We start from the raw sequence: 16,220 nt of genomic DNA on the forward strand, positions 1-16,220 counted from the left end.
TGCTTTTCACTCTCTCCCCCTCTCTGCACTCATCTATTCATCAGAACTTTCCTCTTTTTCGCTCCAGCCTTTCTTTCTCGTTTGAAGCGAGATGCCTTTGGGAGTTTTCTGCTTTCTCAGAGCTTTCCGACGGGGTATCTGTGTATTTGTGTGTGTGTGCGGTGAAGTTCAAGTCTTTCTTGTCAGTAGGACATTTTTGGCAAGCAAAGGCTGACAGCAGTAAAGCTCTCCATCAGCATCAGGCTCTCTGTGATGTCTCGACTTGTGTATGAGTGGTAAAAATGCGGTAAATATGGCCACACACGCCGATACTCACCGCCAGGTAAAGCATGGTGTACATGGAGAAAGATGCATGCCCAGAGAAGAAGGACTTTCTGTGGGAAGAGAGCAGAAGGGACATATTACCAACCAAATGCCATGATGTCACGAATCATTAAACTGCTGCACTGGTTTATGGGCCATAACATTGTCTGAATGATGTTATATTAGGTAAACACAAGAGTGCATGAAGTCATTTTCTCTATATTTTCCATAAAACATACTATATGTAACATCTCCACCCTCAAATATTTCATGCTTGACTATTATATACCATAACTCTGTCCAAAACCTAGTGAGCTGAGTTAATGTTGTGCTTTAAGCAACCCGATGATGCATTAAAGGTGCAGTATGTAATTTATGTGCCACTAGTGGTAACAAATGGCATTGCAGTTTGTTTGTGTGAGCAGTCCGACATCTCAACAAGATGTAAGTTTAGTTTGGGACTGTCTGGCAAATAAAAAAAATAAAATAAAAAAAATTTGTGGTGCAGAAACGAAAACACTTCACATTAAAGTTACAAGGCTCACTCTTGATATAAATGTTATTACGTTGACTTGTAAGGCTATCTTCGAATTCTAAAATAGCATTGCATGTTTGTTTAGCAAAACTGAGAATCCCAGAATTCATTGCAATATTCTCTAATAATTAATTGATATAATTGAATGATTTTAACACTTTAAAAAGGTTTACACACTGCAAAAAAAAATATTTTCAAGAAAAAAATAGTATTTTTGTCTTGTTTTCAGTAAAAATATTAAGATGCTTTTTCTTGATGAGCAAAACAACCCCAGAAAATAAGTCTAGTTTTTAGACCAAAAATATTAAATTTAAGTGATTTTGTGCATAAAATAATTTTTTTTGCTTGTTTTATGCACAAAATCACTTACATTTTATATTTTTGGTCTAAAAACTAAACATATTTTCTTGGGTTGTTTTACTCATCAAGAAAAAAGCATCTTAATTTAAGATTTTTTTGATATTTTTACTGAAAACAAGACAAAAATACTAAGAAAATGTTTTCTTGAAAATAATTTTTTGCAGTGCATAGTAAAAAGCTTTAGGTCGATACAGATGGCAGAGAGACTGGCAAAACAGTGATGATTTATTTGCCCACAAAGAATGTAAAACGTGAATGTTTGTTATATAATAATAATAATAATAATTTGTTTAATTGGATTTACATTGTTACGTTACATATATAATTTACAGCTTTTAAATATATTTTATTATAATTTAAAAAGATCTTAAAACCTCATTATTTCATATCGTATCTAGCATATACATTTTTTTCGCTAATATCGCAAAGCCCTAAAGTCCACAAACATTTTAATCTGTAATAAATTTATACAAAAATCTGACCATTTAGCCCACAATCTCTGTGTGTTGTGTATTTCGTATGCTTATTGGAATATCACACTGTTTGCTAACCAACATGCTAATTGACGAGAATCAAAAAATCAACATTTTAGTGAATGTCCTGTCCTTCCAAGCTAGAAAACAGGGTCCACAATGCAAAAAATTACTTTCTTACTTAGTATTTTTGTTTTGTTTTTAGTAAAAATATCTAAAAATTCTTAAATCAAGATGCATTTTCTTGATGAGCAAAATTACCTAAGAAAATAAGTCTAGTTTTTAGACAAAATGTATCAAATTTATGTGAATTTGTGCATAAAACAAGCAAAAAAATCTGCCGATGGGTTACACTGCAAAAATTACTTTCTTACATAGTATTTTATTCTTGTTTTAGTACAAATATCTAAAAATTCTTAAATTAAGATGTTTTTCTTGATGAGCAAAATTACCTAAGAAAATAAGTATTTTTCTTGAATTAAGTGTTTAAAAAAAGTTCAAGATTTTTTTTGCTTACACCATTGGCAGATTTTTTTGCTTGTTTAATCCATAAATTCACTTAAATTTGATATTTTATTGTCTTAAAACTAGACTTATTTTCTTAGGTTATTTTGCTCATCAAGAAAATGCATCTTGACTTGAGAATTGTTAGATATTTGTGCTTAAAACGAAACAAAAATACTAAGTAGACTGAAAAAATGATTCATTGAATTTAATTTTTTTTTTAAGGTAAGTGGTTGCAATCAATTTATTTAAGATACATTTAAACAAAAAGATTAGTAAAGTAAAATAAAATATAAAACTTTTAATTAAATGTAGTTTAAGTAAATTGATTGCAACCACTTACCTTAAATTTTTTTTATTAAATTCAATTAATCATTTTTTCAGTGTAAAGAAAGTCATTTTTTGCAGTGTAAAACTTAATTCAAGAAAAAATCATGAAAATTTCGGCAAATCTTTGCTTGTTTTGCGCACAAATTCATTTAAGTTTGATTTATTTTTGTCTAAAAACTAGACTTATTGTCTTAGGTCATCAAAAGATTTTAGATATTTGTACTTAAAACAAGACAAAAATACTAAGGAAGTCATTTTTGCAGTGCATAACTTTTAACCCCTGGGGCCATGTGAATATCTTCTGTAAAGGATGGATGGACATTGGCCTTGAAAAGATGTTATCTGCTTAGAAGAGCAATGACATTTACTTAAATAACTCAAATTGTATTCATCTGAAAGATGATGGATGAATCGGATGGATTGAAGGTGACTAAATCGTGGGGTAAATAGTGACGTCCTAATTCGAATAACAGTTGTCTATGTGAGCAGTAGACAGAAAGACTAGGTTGAAACCCTTGTTCTCCACTGACCTGGCCTCTTCCACCAGTTTGGGGTGGCTATTGCAGGTGACATCTGCTATGTAAGATCCAGGTGTGCAGTTCAGCGAAGCGTAGGTCACGTTGCACACCGATAAGAAGTGTGGACGCAGTCGGCCCACGCTCAGCTTTGCCATGTTGGTCAAAGACATTACGATGGAGCAGCCAAACAGAAAGCTGCCCAGCTCCTTGTACAGACAGGACACATAGCGGTTCCGCACGAATGCACGGGAGTGCACGCCTCTGAATCGAACCCGGTAGCACTCCCCAACGGCAATCTAAAACGGACAGAGGACACCGTTCAGGTTACAGTCATGGGTTAAATTCTTACAAGGCCCATGAAGCATAAGGTATGCCTTAAATAATTCACAACAATTCACTGCAAAACAGCAGTCATGCTCTCTTACACAAAGAGGAACTCTTGTTCAATAGGAAAGTAGGTGGTACGAACAAATCAATAGCCTTGAGTAATAAGAGAACCGTGGGTTTGTGTAGCTCTGGACAGGACGTCTCTTAAGGCCTTACAAGTTATACAATATCAGATCCTGTGCATGTGTTAGGCATGTGTGACACTATATTTTTAGAATCGACCGGTAGTTGGGTTGTCTAAATGACTAACTGGTCTCCAGGAAGTCTTACATAAATAGTCGTATATAAATACACTAATGCATTTACAGGAAATCTGACAGTCGCTGTCTTGATATAACTGGAGATGGATCCACACTCAACCCCAAACGTATGTGGTTCTCACCGTGAGCCCTGTGATGATGATGCCTCCAGCTATGAGCACGCCATCAGAAATGGCCTCGGTCTCTAAGTAAGGGTAGGTGATGCTTTGGTCCCCGCAGAAAAAGCCCCTCGCGTACGGAGTCACAGCTTTGAGTTCACAGGCGAAGAACGGGATTGAGGCTGTCAGGAGAGAAAAGAGTGGGTTAAGCGCTTCTGTCGAAACCTAGAATAATAAATAAATACATCAGGACTGTCCCATTATGTGCAAATAGAATTATGACTAAGCTCGAGATAGGACAACTGTCAGTCTGTCTTCTTGATGGGAATCGCGAGCTGACATTCCATACATAGCTCCAGCAGGAAGAAGGCGGGAGAGGCTGGAGGGGGACGAATAGAATGACAACATGAATAGAGAAAAGAGACCCCGAAGAATACAGGATTGAGGAGAAAGACTATGCGTTGGAAGACGGAAAGTTTCTCGCAAGTTCTGCTGGGAATGCGGGAATGCGGTTCACTTGGAGTGCATCAAATACTTTCTCATTCGGGCAAATTCAAACAAACAAAAACACCCCTTACGCACCTGGATGTTTCCAGGCAGGTGTGCAGGAAACAGATAATATTCAAGAAGGGTTCAAATAGGTCCCAAACATTGCCGTGACTTGCAGAGTCCTTTTCGGAATTTCTCAAGAAATTTCGCTAAATAAAACACAGTGCAGGATTTGTTTAAACAATTATTAACTTAAAGATAAAGCACATTATGATAGCAGGTGGTGCCACACCTAAACTACATCCTGCAATGATCTGACCTCTAAAAGTCTGAATCATTACCCAGACAGCAGACGACCCTGGTCCTGATCTGCACCAGTCAGCAGCTCTGGTGGAGATCCGGCCCGGATATGGGATAAGGCCTGGTTTCACAGACAAGGCTAAGCTTAAGCAAGGACTAGGCCTTTTTTATGTCTTTTATAAACATGCCTTGACGTTACTGGTGTGTATCTTGAGGCAAATAAATGGAACTGGCATACACATAGCCAATTAAATCTGTATAGCACAATGGCTTGACTTCATCTCATAATAATATTGATCGGATGAGCGATGTCTTCCCAAACTTTCTTTTATAACATTTAAAAATACCCAGTGATCTCTCTCTCTCTCTTTCTCTCTCTTGTTTTGTTTCCCTCAGGCCCAGGGCTCTCACAGTCCCATGCCCTTGATCCACACAGAGCATGAGACTTAATAATTAACCCTCCACTCTCTCCCCAAGCTGGAACAAACCCAGCAACAAACACAAACCATGCCAGGGAATCTCTAAGCGTACGTGACCACTCAGCTTTCAGGGCACACACACATAATGATCCAGAGGGCAAAAACAGATCCTGAGATGGAAAGTGCAAAGTAGGTCTCCGGTGACTAAAACGCAGAACAGCGAGTTCACTTCCACTTCAAAAACATCCTATTAATGAAACATAAAAAGTGGCATTTGTTGAGCAGTGAGAACTGCAGAGACTGATTTGGGTCTTTCCACACCATAAAACAGATCAGACATTCCTATTTTGTTAGATCCATGCTTTCCCAAGAGTGCCGCCACCATTAGCACACAAACACACCTGTGTCCAATCAGGACGAATGCTTATGAGCAATCCCCTTAGACAACACTGATAAGCATAATCAAAGTGTAGGGCTAAATTTGCACCGTGCATATAGCTGACAGCTGCGTTTCTCCGAATATGTGGAGGCAAACAAAGATAAGGTAAAATGCAACATCCTGCACCGTTGAGGGTTGAATATGTAAAGGTTAAGACGACGCATTACTAAAAGAGAGATAGTGCTGAGCTCCACGTCAGCAGACTCTGATCTGACCCTGATCTCCCTTTCGCTCGTTCTCGCTCTCCCCAGCGTATCACATGCTTGACATTTCATCCATGCTTTGGACAGGCCTGTACACCGTATCATCCTGCAGGGTTCACTTTAACCTGGCCGCATGTTCGTTTGTGTGTAACCGAGAGCTCTATCATTAGCCGTTGCCCTGGTCACTATGCAGGATATGAGGAACTGGCGACCAAGCTCTCATTCCGGTCTATCAGGCTTTTAAACTGATGTCCATTCCCCTTCCACGTTCAATAAGAGACTCCTTCAGTGCATATTTCCCTAAATTTATTCTCCCAGCGGTTATTGGCGACGAGCCAATTTTGGGGTAATTCAAGGATAAACTGGGGCTAAAAAAACATCCCGGGACCGATGCCAGGCTTATATAAATGATTGCCTGCTGTATTGCCTACTAAAATGTGTATATATTGATGTTTACTATGTTTTGATATGTCTAAAATAACCTTTTTACAATGCAAAGGCAGTAAAAATATTAAACTATAGGCCGAACAATAAATCACTCTTAGGGTTTATTGTGAGTAATAATAAGCGGGTAAGGGGGATGTGTACTGTGACCTGGCTTCACTTCCCAAAATTTTAAATGTACATTTTCAATAAACTACACTTTTTTATTATTTTACTGTATTGGACTGTATTGTATATCACCAGTTATGTTTATATGGAGTTGGTTGGGACATAACTCTTTTTTTATCCAAGAAGTGGGCAGAGCTGCATCAATCCCAAAAATCAGCTTGATAAGAATCTGGTCAGTAGCCTTCAGGCTATTGTGCCAATCCAGACGTTAATGACTTCCCTTCTTCAGTTAAACACAAACAAATAATTTTACATTACAATGCCACCATCTTTTTAAATAGTAAGGCTCCAAAAAACACATGCATCCATCATTAAATATATTCCAAAGTAAACTTCTACATTAGGGATGCACCGAATATTCGGCCACCAAAAGACTTATTTTATTTTTTTATTTATTTTTTATTATTATCACCGAAAAATACGGCCAAAATGTTGCAAACAGAAACCGCGACCTGCACGTACCTATCTGAAGTAACATTTTTGCAATGTGGATGCATTTAACCACAAAAAGGTGCTAAAGTGAGCAGCTTTCTGTACGCATATGCAGTTGAATGTGTCCGGTCCAGCTCCAGTCAGACGTGATTATCACTACGCCCTTCAAAGATCAGAACTCTTGATGTGTAAACTTTAGAGTTGCGCTAATGTGTCTCAAACTGTAGTCCATTAACATATATTTGTCGAATAAAGCAATGAAAAACAACGTAACGTTTTATGTGGTGCGACTGTTTGGGATTCGCTCTCGGTCTCTGTGTGTGCGCGCGTTTAAGGGCACTCTGTAGTGCATACACGGAGAGACGCATTTCAAAAAGCAAGCGAACATAAAATCTTTCTTTTCTTGACAGGGCACATACAAACTAAATGATCTCCACAGTATTCTTTTTCTAATAAAACATTTGTTTATGCCTTAAGTGTATCTATAGATTACAGTCAGAAATCAGTCCGTGCTTATTTGGTCTTAAAGAGACAGTAACCTCATTTAACTTACTTAAGTCTGTGTCATTAATGTTAATCAAACAACCCAAGACAAAGAGAAAATCACTTCTGTAGCTCTAAAAATAATAATAAATATATTTAATTTATACAATAAAGACAGTGTTATGTTTCATTTAATTCGATTTCTTTACCCAATGCTAATTTCAGACCTTATTAATGTACAACTTTGTTCTTTTTTATAAATGTTTGCAATTTTTTATTTGTTATTAGATTTTTCCCACCCCCTTTTTGCTGATCCGAAAATTATCTGATCCATGCCTCAAAAACTGTAATGTGACCAAACCGTGAGTTTTGTGATCCGTCACACACCCCTAGTAAAGTTAGTACACAGTGACAGCCATGAATGCATTGGTAATGTTACTAATAATTGGCATAATAATTTCTTTCAGTGTTTCGGTTTTCGGCCTTGGTTTCCTCTTTTTCGGTTTCAGCCCAAAATTTTCATTTCGTGCATCCTTATTTACATTGCATATCAATGTAAACTTGCAGATCCAACAACTACATTAAAATATGGAGACATGTTGATAACATCAAATCTCATTGACATAAACACAAAAACCAATGAGATTTGACGTTATGGCTTTCTCACCAGTCACAATTGAATTTAGTATTCGGATCTTCTATGCAAGTAAATTTTCATCTTTTGTTTAAACTATTCCTTTAAAATGCACTCTAAAAATGACTGGGTTATTTTTTTACCCACGTTGGGTAAATATTGAACAGATCATGTGGTGGGCTAAAAATGACCCAAAGTTGGGTTGTTGTTATGCAACCATGGATTATAGTAACCCAGCATTGGGTCCATTTTAAACCAGAGGTGTGTTTGTCTGATATTTACCTAGCATGGGTAAAAATAACCTAGCCATTTTGGGAGTGTGAGGTGACTGAATAGAGAAGTGGACTGAGTGTTTTAAGAGCTCTGTTCTGAGAAGTCATCCCGTGCCACCCAAGAGAACAGTGTCTATGCCACCAACAGCAGAATATGTCGCTTACTGTAAATGGACTGACCTGATGATGTAAGAATTTTTTTCTTTAAATTGCCAAATGTTAACACTGCTTGCCTTTGGAACGGGTTTTTAGGGGGTTTCGAAGGTTGAGAGATACAATAAGTATTTTTATTGGCTTGTGTGTGCTGAGGTACTTTCAGAGTTGAGCAAAAATCTTCCTTATACACTTGGTGTACTGTAGGTTAGGAAACCAATGGAGAGATTTTGCCTTGACCTCGACCTCCAATGCTTCAGTCAAACACACTTAACATACAGCAACCTTAGGGTGGTCCTTTAGCTCACCCCCCAAAAGAAGGCACTTATCTCCAAACACTGAGTTAGCCTGCAGCTAACTGCTGTCAGCCGAACTAGTGATTACTTAAATCACTCATGCTAAAATGGGTAACACATGAACTGCAGACAGATGGGTCAAGGATTGGGAATCATCGACGGCGCCTGTCCTCAAAAGACACACTACATCACCCCGGCAGGAGTTCGGATCGCAGGCTAGCGATTTGTTATAATAATCTCTTGTTCTATTTAATAGCAATCAGAAAGATGGAAATGAAACCATAGAGTTAATGGCCTTGCAGAATTACAAATCCTTAATGTTTGAATGTCGTTGAAAACATATCAGTTGTCCAGCGCCATTAGTCGTCCGTATCAATGACACAGCCATCGGATTCATTTTACGAAACGAGGCCATCTGTAAAATCTATGCCGTACTGCAGCGTTGTGTAAAACACAGTGAAATTGTTCCATTAACTAAACACGGGGCGATATCAGGATCAGTGACCCACCCAAGCAAACTCGCTTATCTAGAGGACATCGCTAATGGATCCAAGCGGTAATTCAATAGCCCATATCCAACAGTCTCTTTACTCGCCATTTATAACCTGGACGCAGTCGATGCTATTGATTGGGATACACTCTACACGCTGTTCCATTAATGCGCCGGTGAAGTTAGCAGATCAACAGAAGTCCATTAGCAGATCAGATCCAAAAAGCCACGGGCCAACAACCTTGACATCCCGGAGACAAACACAGCCTGCGATTCAGGCCTTACCGAGAAACGCACCGCAGATTGGCCTGACCCAAGCCCATGGCAAACACGCCGCACAGTAAGCAGCAGTGTACACGGATCCAAATGTGTTCTGTGGGGCAACTACGACCACAGCTACACTCGCTCTAACTCTTTCAGCCTGACTTACGGGGCTTCGCAACAAACCTCCAAACCACCGGCTGGCCGCACGAAATCTGTCAAGCAGCTGCGAGCAAACCTTGCTGGAGGAGAGATAGGCTGAGATGAATGAGGGAAAACAAGCCTGAGAAGATTGGAGATAAACGACACATGGCCGTGTCGATCTGCACAAAGTGTTCTCGGCCTGGCCGTAAGTCAGTTGAGAGAGTGGGGAAACAAAACAGAGGGCGCAGAACAGATGACGAAAGGCGATTCGGGAATGAAAAGCTCTGGTTCTAATTTACACATTTGAGAACAACAGCCCAGAATGAGCTCACTGTGAAAGAATAACAATAAAACAGGAGGGAACAAAAAACAGAGCAAGAGAAGTATGCAGGAATGAAAAACAGCTGGAGCGTATTTTAGTTTGTGTGTATAGAAATGAAGTGTTCCCAATTAATGCTGCATCAGACTGTGACAAAATAATACAAAAAGAAACATGAAGAACAGAGTCATGCTAGAGTTTTAAAGGGCATTGCTTTGTGCTTACTAATGTCTCAAAGGTGGATGTTGAAGTGCTGCTATGTACTGGGTGTTGCAAAGACATTTCCTGCAACCGAAAACGCATACCGTGACAGTACTTAACAAATTAGATAAAGTACATAAACCTTTTCGGTTACAGTAGGTACTATATACGTATGTACTACATCCGCCATGTTGTTGTTGATGCCAACGTATATTACGTGTTGTATTAACAAGTGAGCCGTTAATTTGGAAGATGTTAAACAAGATGTAGTTGGACCAGGGCTCAACGCAAAGAGTTTTTTATGGTTCAGGTTTTCACTTGCCCGGCTAAAATTTTCAATGGCCCCATCAAAATAATATTTTCACATATTTAAAACAACTTTAAAAGTCAAATATTTATATATATTCAAGGTTAAGACTAGTGTCAATTTAAATGTAAACTCTAATTCTAAAATTTCACAATACTCTCATCAGTGTCAATAGTTCCAGGTATGAACTGTGATAACCTGTGCCCAGAAATCAACTCGGATCAAAGGAATCTTGTTGTCAGGAAGATAACAAACCAATATTAATAAAACAGTGTTATTAATATGTTGTGTTGATATGTCTCTTGTTGCGCTTAAACTTATCATCATTCATATGTCTTGCCATTAAGTTCAGTGAACCAGATTAAGGGTTATCGGCAACCCTTGCACGCTATGTGCTGTTGACTTTTCTCATGAACTGACGGCAAACTGTGCAAAACATTGCATAATTCATTTCGTCATGTTTTACCCAAGTAAATGTCTGCTTACAAGATGTTAAATAATTATGTTTTCATTTGGCCTTGGGTGCCATCGCCGCCATCTTAACTTCTCTTTGCTCTACCAGTTGAAGTGTAACCCAACACATGCAAGAGTTTCCACAACAACCAATAAGGTAGAAGAAACCTCATGACACTGCTGAAAAGTTAACGTTTGCGACACTAGGTAACATTTTTATAATACTACATACAAATACTATATAAAAAGATCACGGTCTCGATTCAAGCATCCACACAATCTTAAAACGATTTGTCGGCCTATTAAAGGGATAGTTCGGCCAAAAATGATATTAAACCCATGATTTACTCACCCCCAAGCTGTCTGAGTTGCATATGTCCATCGTTTTTCAGACAAACACATTTTCGGATATTTTATAAAATGTTTTAGATCTTTCAGTTGATTAAATGTAATGTTACGGGGTCCACCCATAGTCCACGACCTTCAAGTCCAAAAAAAGTGCGTCCAATCTTCACAAATTAAATCCAAACGGCTCCAGGATGATAAACAAAGGTCTTCTGAGAGTAATCCGCGCGGTGTTGTTGTAGAAATATTCATATTTAAAACTTTATTAACGAAAATAAATACCTTCCGGTAGCACCGCCATCTTAGACTCCTCTGTATTCAGGAGAGAGTATTAGCGTAGTGTATGCACTTTTCTTAGTGACGTATGACAAATTCGGAGGGCGGGGGCACAGAGCAGCAGCAGAGTAGCCTCCGTAGGCTGCGTAAGCTCTCATCCTGAATGCGGACGCGACTAAGATGGCGGCGCTACCGGAAGATATTTATTTTCGTTAATAAAGTTTTAAATATGGATATTTCTACAACAACACCACGCGGATTACCCTCAGAAGTCCTTTGTTTATCATCCTGGAGCCGTTTGGATTTAATTTGTTAAGGATGGATGCACTTTTTTTGGACTTGAAGGTCGTGGACTATGGGTGGACCGCGTAACATTACATTTAATCAACTGAAAGATCTAAAACATTTTCTAAAATATCCAAAAATGTGTTTGTCTGAAAAACGATGGACATATGCAACTCGGACAAATTGGAGGTGAGTAAATCATGGGTTTTTATATCATTTTTGGCCGAACTATCCTTTAAACCTTTGACAGAAATCTTATCGGAACACTGAAGTCATCATGTAAAGGGTAATTTTTAAACAGTGGGATGCAATGCCAATTCATCATTGGTTCCCATGCAAGATTCATCTGTGCTTTAAATGCAGCGTTTAAATGTTCACACGCTTACGGCACACTTAAAGTGCAGATGAAGCTCGTGTTCATTGCTTTGCTTTCACAGATGCGCAAGCGGCGTGTTTAAAACATGTATGAAAGTCATGTTCATGGCTTTGCTTTCATGGATGCGCAAGCAGTACATTCATACTGACCGAGTGTGTCGTGTCTGTCTGTCTGTAAATACACTATTAGAACGAATGTGTTAAAAACAACACATTAGTGTTGATTGTGGGACGACACACTAAATGCGTTGTCCCAAAATTCACCCATCACTGTGTTATTATTGAAACAACACATTTTGTGTTACTTTTAACACAACTTGTGTTATATTTTAACACAAAATCAACACAAAATCACACATAATGTGTTACAGTTTTTCTCCATTGGTTTGGCTCATTTCTTGAAACAGAAATTACATTCTCAAAACAACATGGACAAACCTCCAAACCACTTGGCAAGTGTTCACAACAGAATTGAATTTCTCATTCATTTCATCAAATTGCAAATATCTAAGTACATGTCTCAATAGCTCAGTACATCTTTGCAACTGATTAAGTACAGGTAGCCTACATTTAGCACAATTTCCAAGTGAATAGATCTTGTTGATCTAAACTGATTGGTTGATTCTCAGTCTAATGGTTGTTCACTCCAAAATGTGTCAGCGTCATTTCATTGTATAAGTCATCACATGCACAATAGTCTGTTCAATTGGCAAAATTAGTCAAGAACATAATACCATGAATAACATATATGAATGCTTTGAACATTTGATGAATTTATTACAGCAATTGACAGTCAGGTAAAACTAAAACTTGACTAACAAAGTAGGAGTTTACGCTTTTGTAGAGAATAATGGCATTGGAAGGAAACGAGGCCCCTCACATCCTCGTGTTTGTGGATGAAGCTGGCTTCAACCTGGCCAAGGGCCGAAGACGTGGCCATAAAATTATTGCCCACCGGACCACGGTGGATGTCCGAGGCCAGTGAGGGGGCAATATTACTATGTTTGATGCCATATGTGAGAATGGTGTGGCCACTCACATCACCAATCTTGGCCCATACTATACACAGATGCTCCTCATCTTCTTGGACCGCCTTCATTTTGATTTGATCCCTCAAAATGAGAAAGGTCTCGTCGGGCCTCACCTACCACAATATGTCATTGTATGGGACAATGTGAATTTCTACAGTGGCCTGCTAATCAGGGACTGGTTCACTACTCATCCAAGGATGGTCATGGTGTTCCTACCACCTTACTCTCCTTTCCTCAATCCTATTGAGTTTTTCTCCTCTAGGAGGTGGAGATATATGAGCATAGGGCTCAAAATCAAAGGTCCCTGCTCCATGATGAACGCTGCGTGTTAGGATATTACAGGATATCAGTGTAGGGGATGGTTGCGACAGGCACACCGTTTTGTTCCCTTGTTGCATCGCAAGGGAGAATAATACACTGTGATGTGGATGAGAATCTGTGGCCAGACAGACAGCAGCGTGTGGATGGTCAGGAGGGTGAGGATGGTGGCCAGGAGAGGAAGAGTGAGGACAGCGACCAGTGAAGAAATGTTAGCTCTGAATCTCCCGCATTATTTACAGCAGGCTGCATATAATTTTCATTGTTTTTTGTGTTTATATTCGAGTATATTATGCTTTATATATTTTATTTTGGTCTGGTGTATGGAAGTTACTTTGTGTGTGAATAAAAGTCGTTACAATTTCCTTGGCAGTGTGAGTGCAATGTGTGGTGTCAAACCTTGGAGGCTACTCTTCCCTAAAATATTTTTTTTCAGTTTTATACACAATTGTATTCTGTTAGCTAGACAAAAAACAGTACAGTAACCATTGTCAATAAAGGGCTAAGACTGAAAGGTGGACATAAGAGATATTTCAATGGTCCCCTGCCATAGTGACAAAACATCTAAACATTTCGACTTGCAGTGCTTACACAATGCCAAAGGGACGATGCATTTTGGGGGCACTGACTGTTAAAATGAGAAGGATATTTAGTTTTGACACATGAGTGAACTATTTTGGGAGAGGTATGAGCTTTTGCAGGTGAACCATGGTGTTGTGCCGAACCATCCACGTTATTTTGACAAAAGCACCAAGAGTGTTGAGAACGTCCGGTCTGTTTGAAAAAATGAGCCAAAGCAATTGAGAAGGATATTTACCATTTTGGTGGCACTGACGCTTTATATGGGAAAGGAATTTAGCTTTGAAGCATGAGTGAACAGTTTTGGGAAATATATGAGCTTTTGCAAGCAAGCTATAGTGTTGAGCTGAACTGTAAGACTGTTTTGCCAAATTATCTTAGAGTTTTGAGAATGTAATTTCTGTTTCAAGAAATGAGCCAAACCAATGGAGAAAAACTGTAAAAGCTTAACGCACAAAGATGTGTAAAAAATTAACACATACTTTCTAAGAGTGTACTGTCTAAGAGGCTGTTTACACTTGGCATTAACATGCGTTTTCGTCGATCGGATCACAAGTGGACGACGTTAATGCCAGGTGTAAATGGTGTTCAAAACGTTTTGAACACGTCCACTTTCGACCACTTCCAACCACATTCAGAGGTAGTCGAAACCACTTTCGATCGGATCGCTTTGGAGTTGCGGAACGCAAATGTGGTTGAATGTGTTCGAACAGCCACACGCGACCGCCTTCTCTCCACCCATTTATCTAATCTGAGGTATTAAACACAAGTTTTACGTCTTTTTTTGACTTCTGGCGTGAACATACGTTGAACAGCGCTATTTTTAGCCTTTCATTGATAAAACTACTGCGGGTGTTCTCCGTAGTTTCGGGTTGAAAGTGTGAAAGTTGTGCGATCCTATTTCATCAATTGCGCTGAAAATTCAGAGAAAGCTCCAACATAAAAATGTACAAAACACTGTGCAGCATGTATACTTGCTAAACAAGCAGCGGGCTCCGACATAATATAAGTTTGCGTCCATATAAACTCAATTACTCCCGTTCGCGTTTGAATGACAGCAGAGAGACTCGCCCACCGTCTCAAGGACCACCCCCTCACAGTATTCAGGACAGAAGGGGTCGAAAGTGGACAAAAGAGACGGATTTAAATACCAGGTGTAAACGTAATGTGTCTCTCTCGTCCACTTGTGATCCGATCGATAAAAACACATCTTAATACCAAGTGTAAACAGCCCCTAAGAGAGCCACTATATAATGCTACATTTTACGCTTTTATTTAAGGAAAATAAAAGGAAAATAAAAATTTCTCTACCAAAAGGGACTGCTTTTTCTTATACTTCTCTTTAAAAAAAAAGGGTCTTAAAATAGATTATACTTTTCTACGTGGGTCCTGGATTAAAAAGTTTGGAAAATCCTGATGTAGGTTTCAAGCAGCTCTTTTTAACCACACTGTATCATTATTTCTTTCTGCATTACATATTCAAAATATTAGGATAATAGTTTGAAGTTTTCACATAAACACTAATGTTTATGATCTAGAGCAAACCCCTTCTTTTACACAGTAATAAAACATATTTATTAGTGAGTCATTGGATCTTTCAGATTAAAAAAAAATATTTTCAAATAAAAATTTTTTAAGAGATTGCAACAATTCATATTTTAAAAATCTAGTTATTTTGTTTAGTTTGCATTCAGAATCGTGGAAGAAAAATATTTTTTCTAGAAGCGAGCAGCCCTACCAGAGGTCTTACACCTTTTCAAGCCAAGGAAGGACCCCTTAATGGATAGGAGGTCTGTATCAAAATTAAATTATGGATTAATTATGACATATTTTTCATGACGGTTACATTACAAAGATATTAGTAAAATAATTTTGTTTACATAGATACTTACTTAAAATGCTACATAACATTTAAAATGTACCTTTTTCATCATTTCTATTATAAGCCTATTAATGCTTTTTTCCCAAATAAATAGATCATTTGAATTCAAACAATATTTTGAGGACCACCAGTATAATACCACCATGGATCCCCAGACCCCCTATTAAAGCCCCATGCTTGATAGTATGGAAGTGGGCAATGTTGGACACACTGCCAGCGATCCAGTTGGCGTTCCTTGAGGTTTTTAGTGCTTTTCCATTGGGTTACTAGGGTGCAGTTAAAATGTTACGATTGTTTTTAATGCATTTCTGTGCGGTTGCTAGGGTATCATAAATCCAATCGCTAAGAAGAGTAACGGCCCAACGCATGATCCGTAGCATCCGTAACAGTGCAGGATGATTTATACACGAAAGTTTAAAATACTAGTGATAGTAAGTAATGCTTGCCGTAGCAT

The 16,220-nt window shown here is 38.4% G+C and overlaps 2 protein-coding genes across 5 annotated transcripts in view; one reads left to right on the forward strand and one right to left on the reverse strand.

Moving 5' to 3' along the window:
* ppap2d (phosphatidic acid phosphatase type 2D) overlaps positions 1-16,220 on the reverse strand; it is a 46,696-nt gene that overhangs the window by 4,169 nt on the left and 26,307 nt on the right. Inside the window, exons 2-4 of the mRNA XM_065240424.2 lie at positions 3,793-3,950; positions 3,036-3,319; positions 317-374 (exon numbers count right to left, since the gene is read on the reverse strand). Coding sequence (XP_065096496.2) covers positions 317-374; positions 3,036-3,319; positions 3,793-3,950 — 500 coding nt within the window. The remainder of the gene's footprint in view (positions 1-316; positions 375-3,035; positions 3,320-3,792; positions 3,951-16,220) is intronic.
* The window catches only part of tnfsf18 (TNF superfamily member 18), a 56,927-nt gene continuing 48,143 nt past the window's right edge, over positions 7,437-16,220 (forward strand). Inside the window, exon 1 of one of the 4 annotated variants that reach the window (XM_073814064.1) lies at positions 7,437-8,239. The gene's annotated coding sequence lies outside the window, so the exon portion shown is untranslated. The remainder of the gene's footprint in view (positions 8,240-16,220) is intronic. The other 3 variants (XM_065263379.2, XM_073814065.1, XM_065263380.2) reach the window with 3 other exon arrangements.

This window comes from Paramisgurnus dabryanus, chromosome 3 (assembly GCF_030506205.2).
Source record: "Paramisgurnus dabryanus chromosome 3, PD_genome_1.1, whole genome shotgun sequence".
Classification (NCBI taxonomy): Eukaryota; Metazoa; Chordata; class Actinopteri; order Cypriniformes; family Cobitidae; genus Paramisgurnus; species Paramisgurnus dabryanus.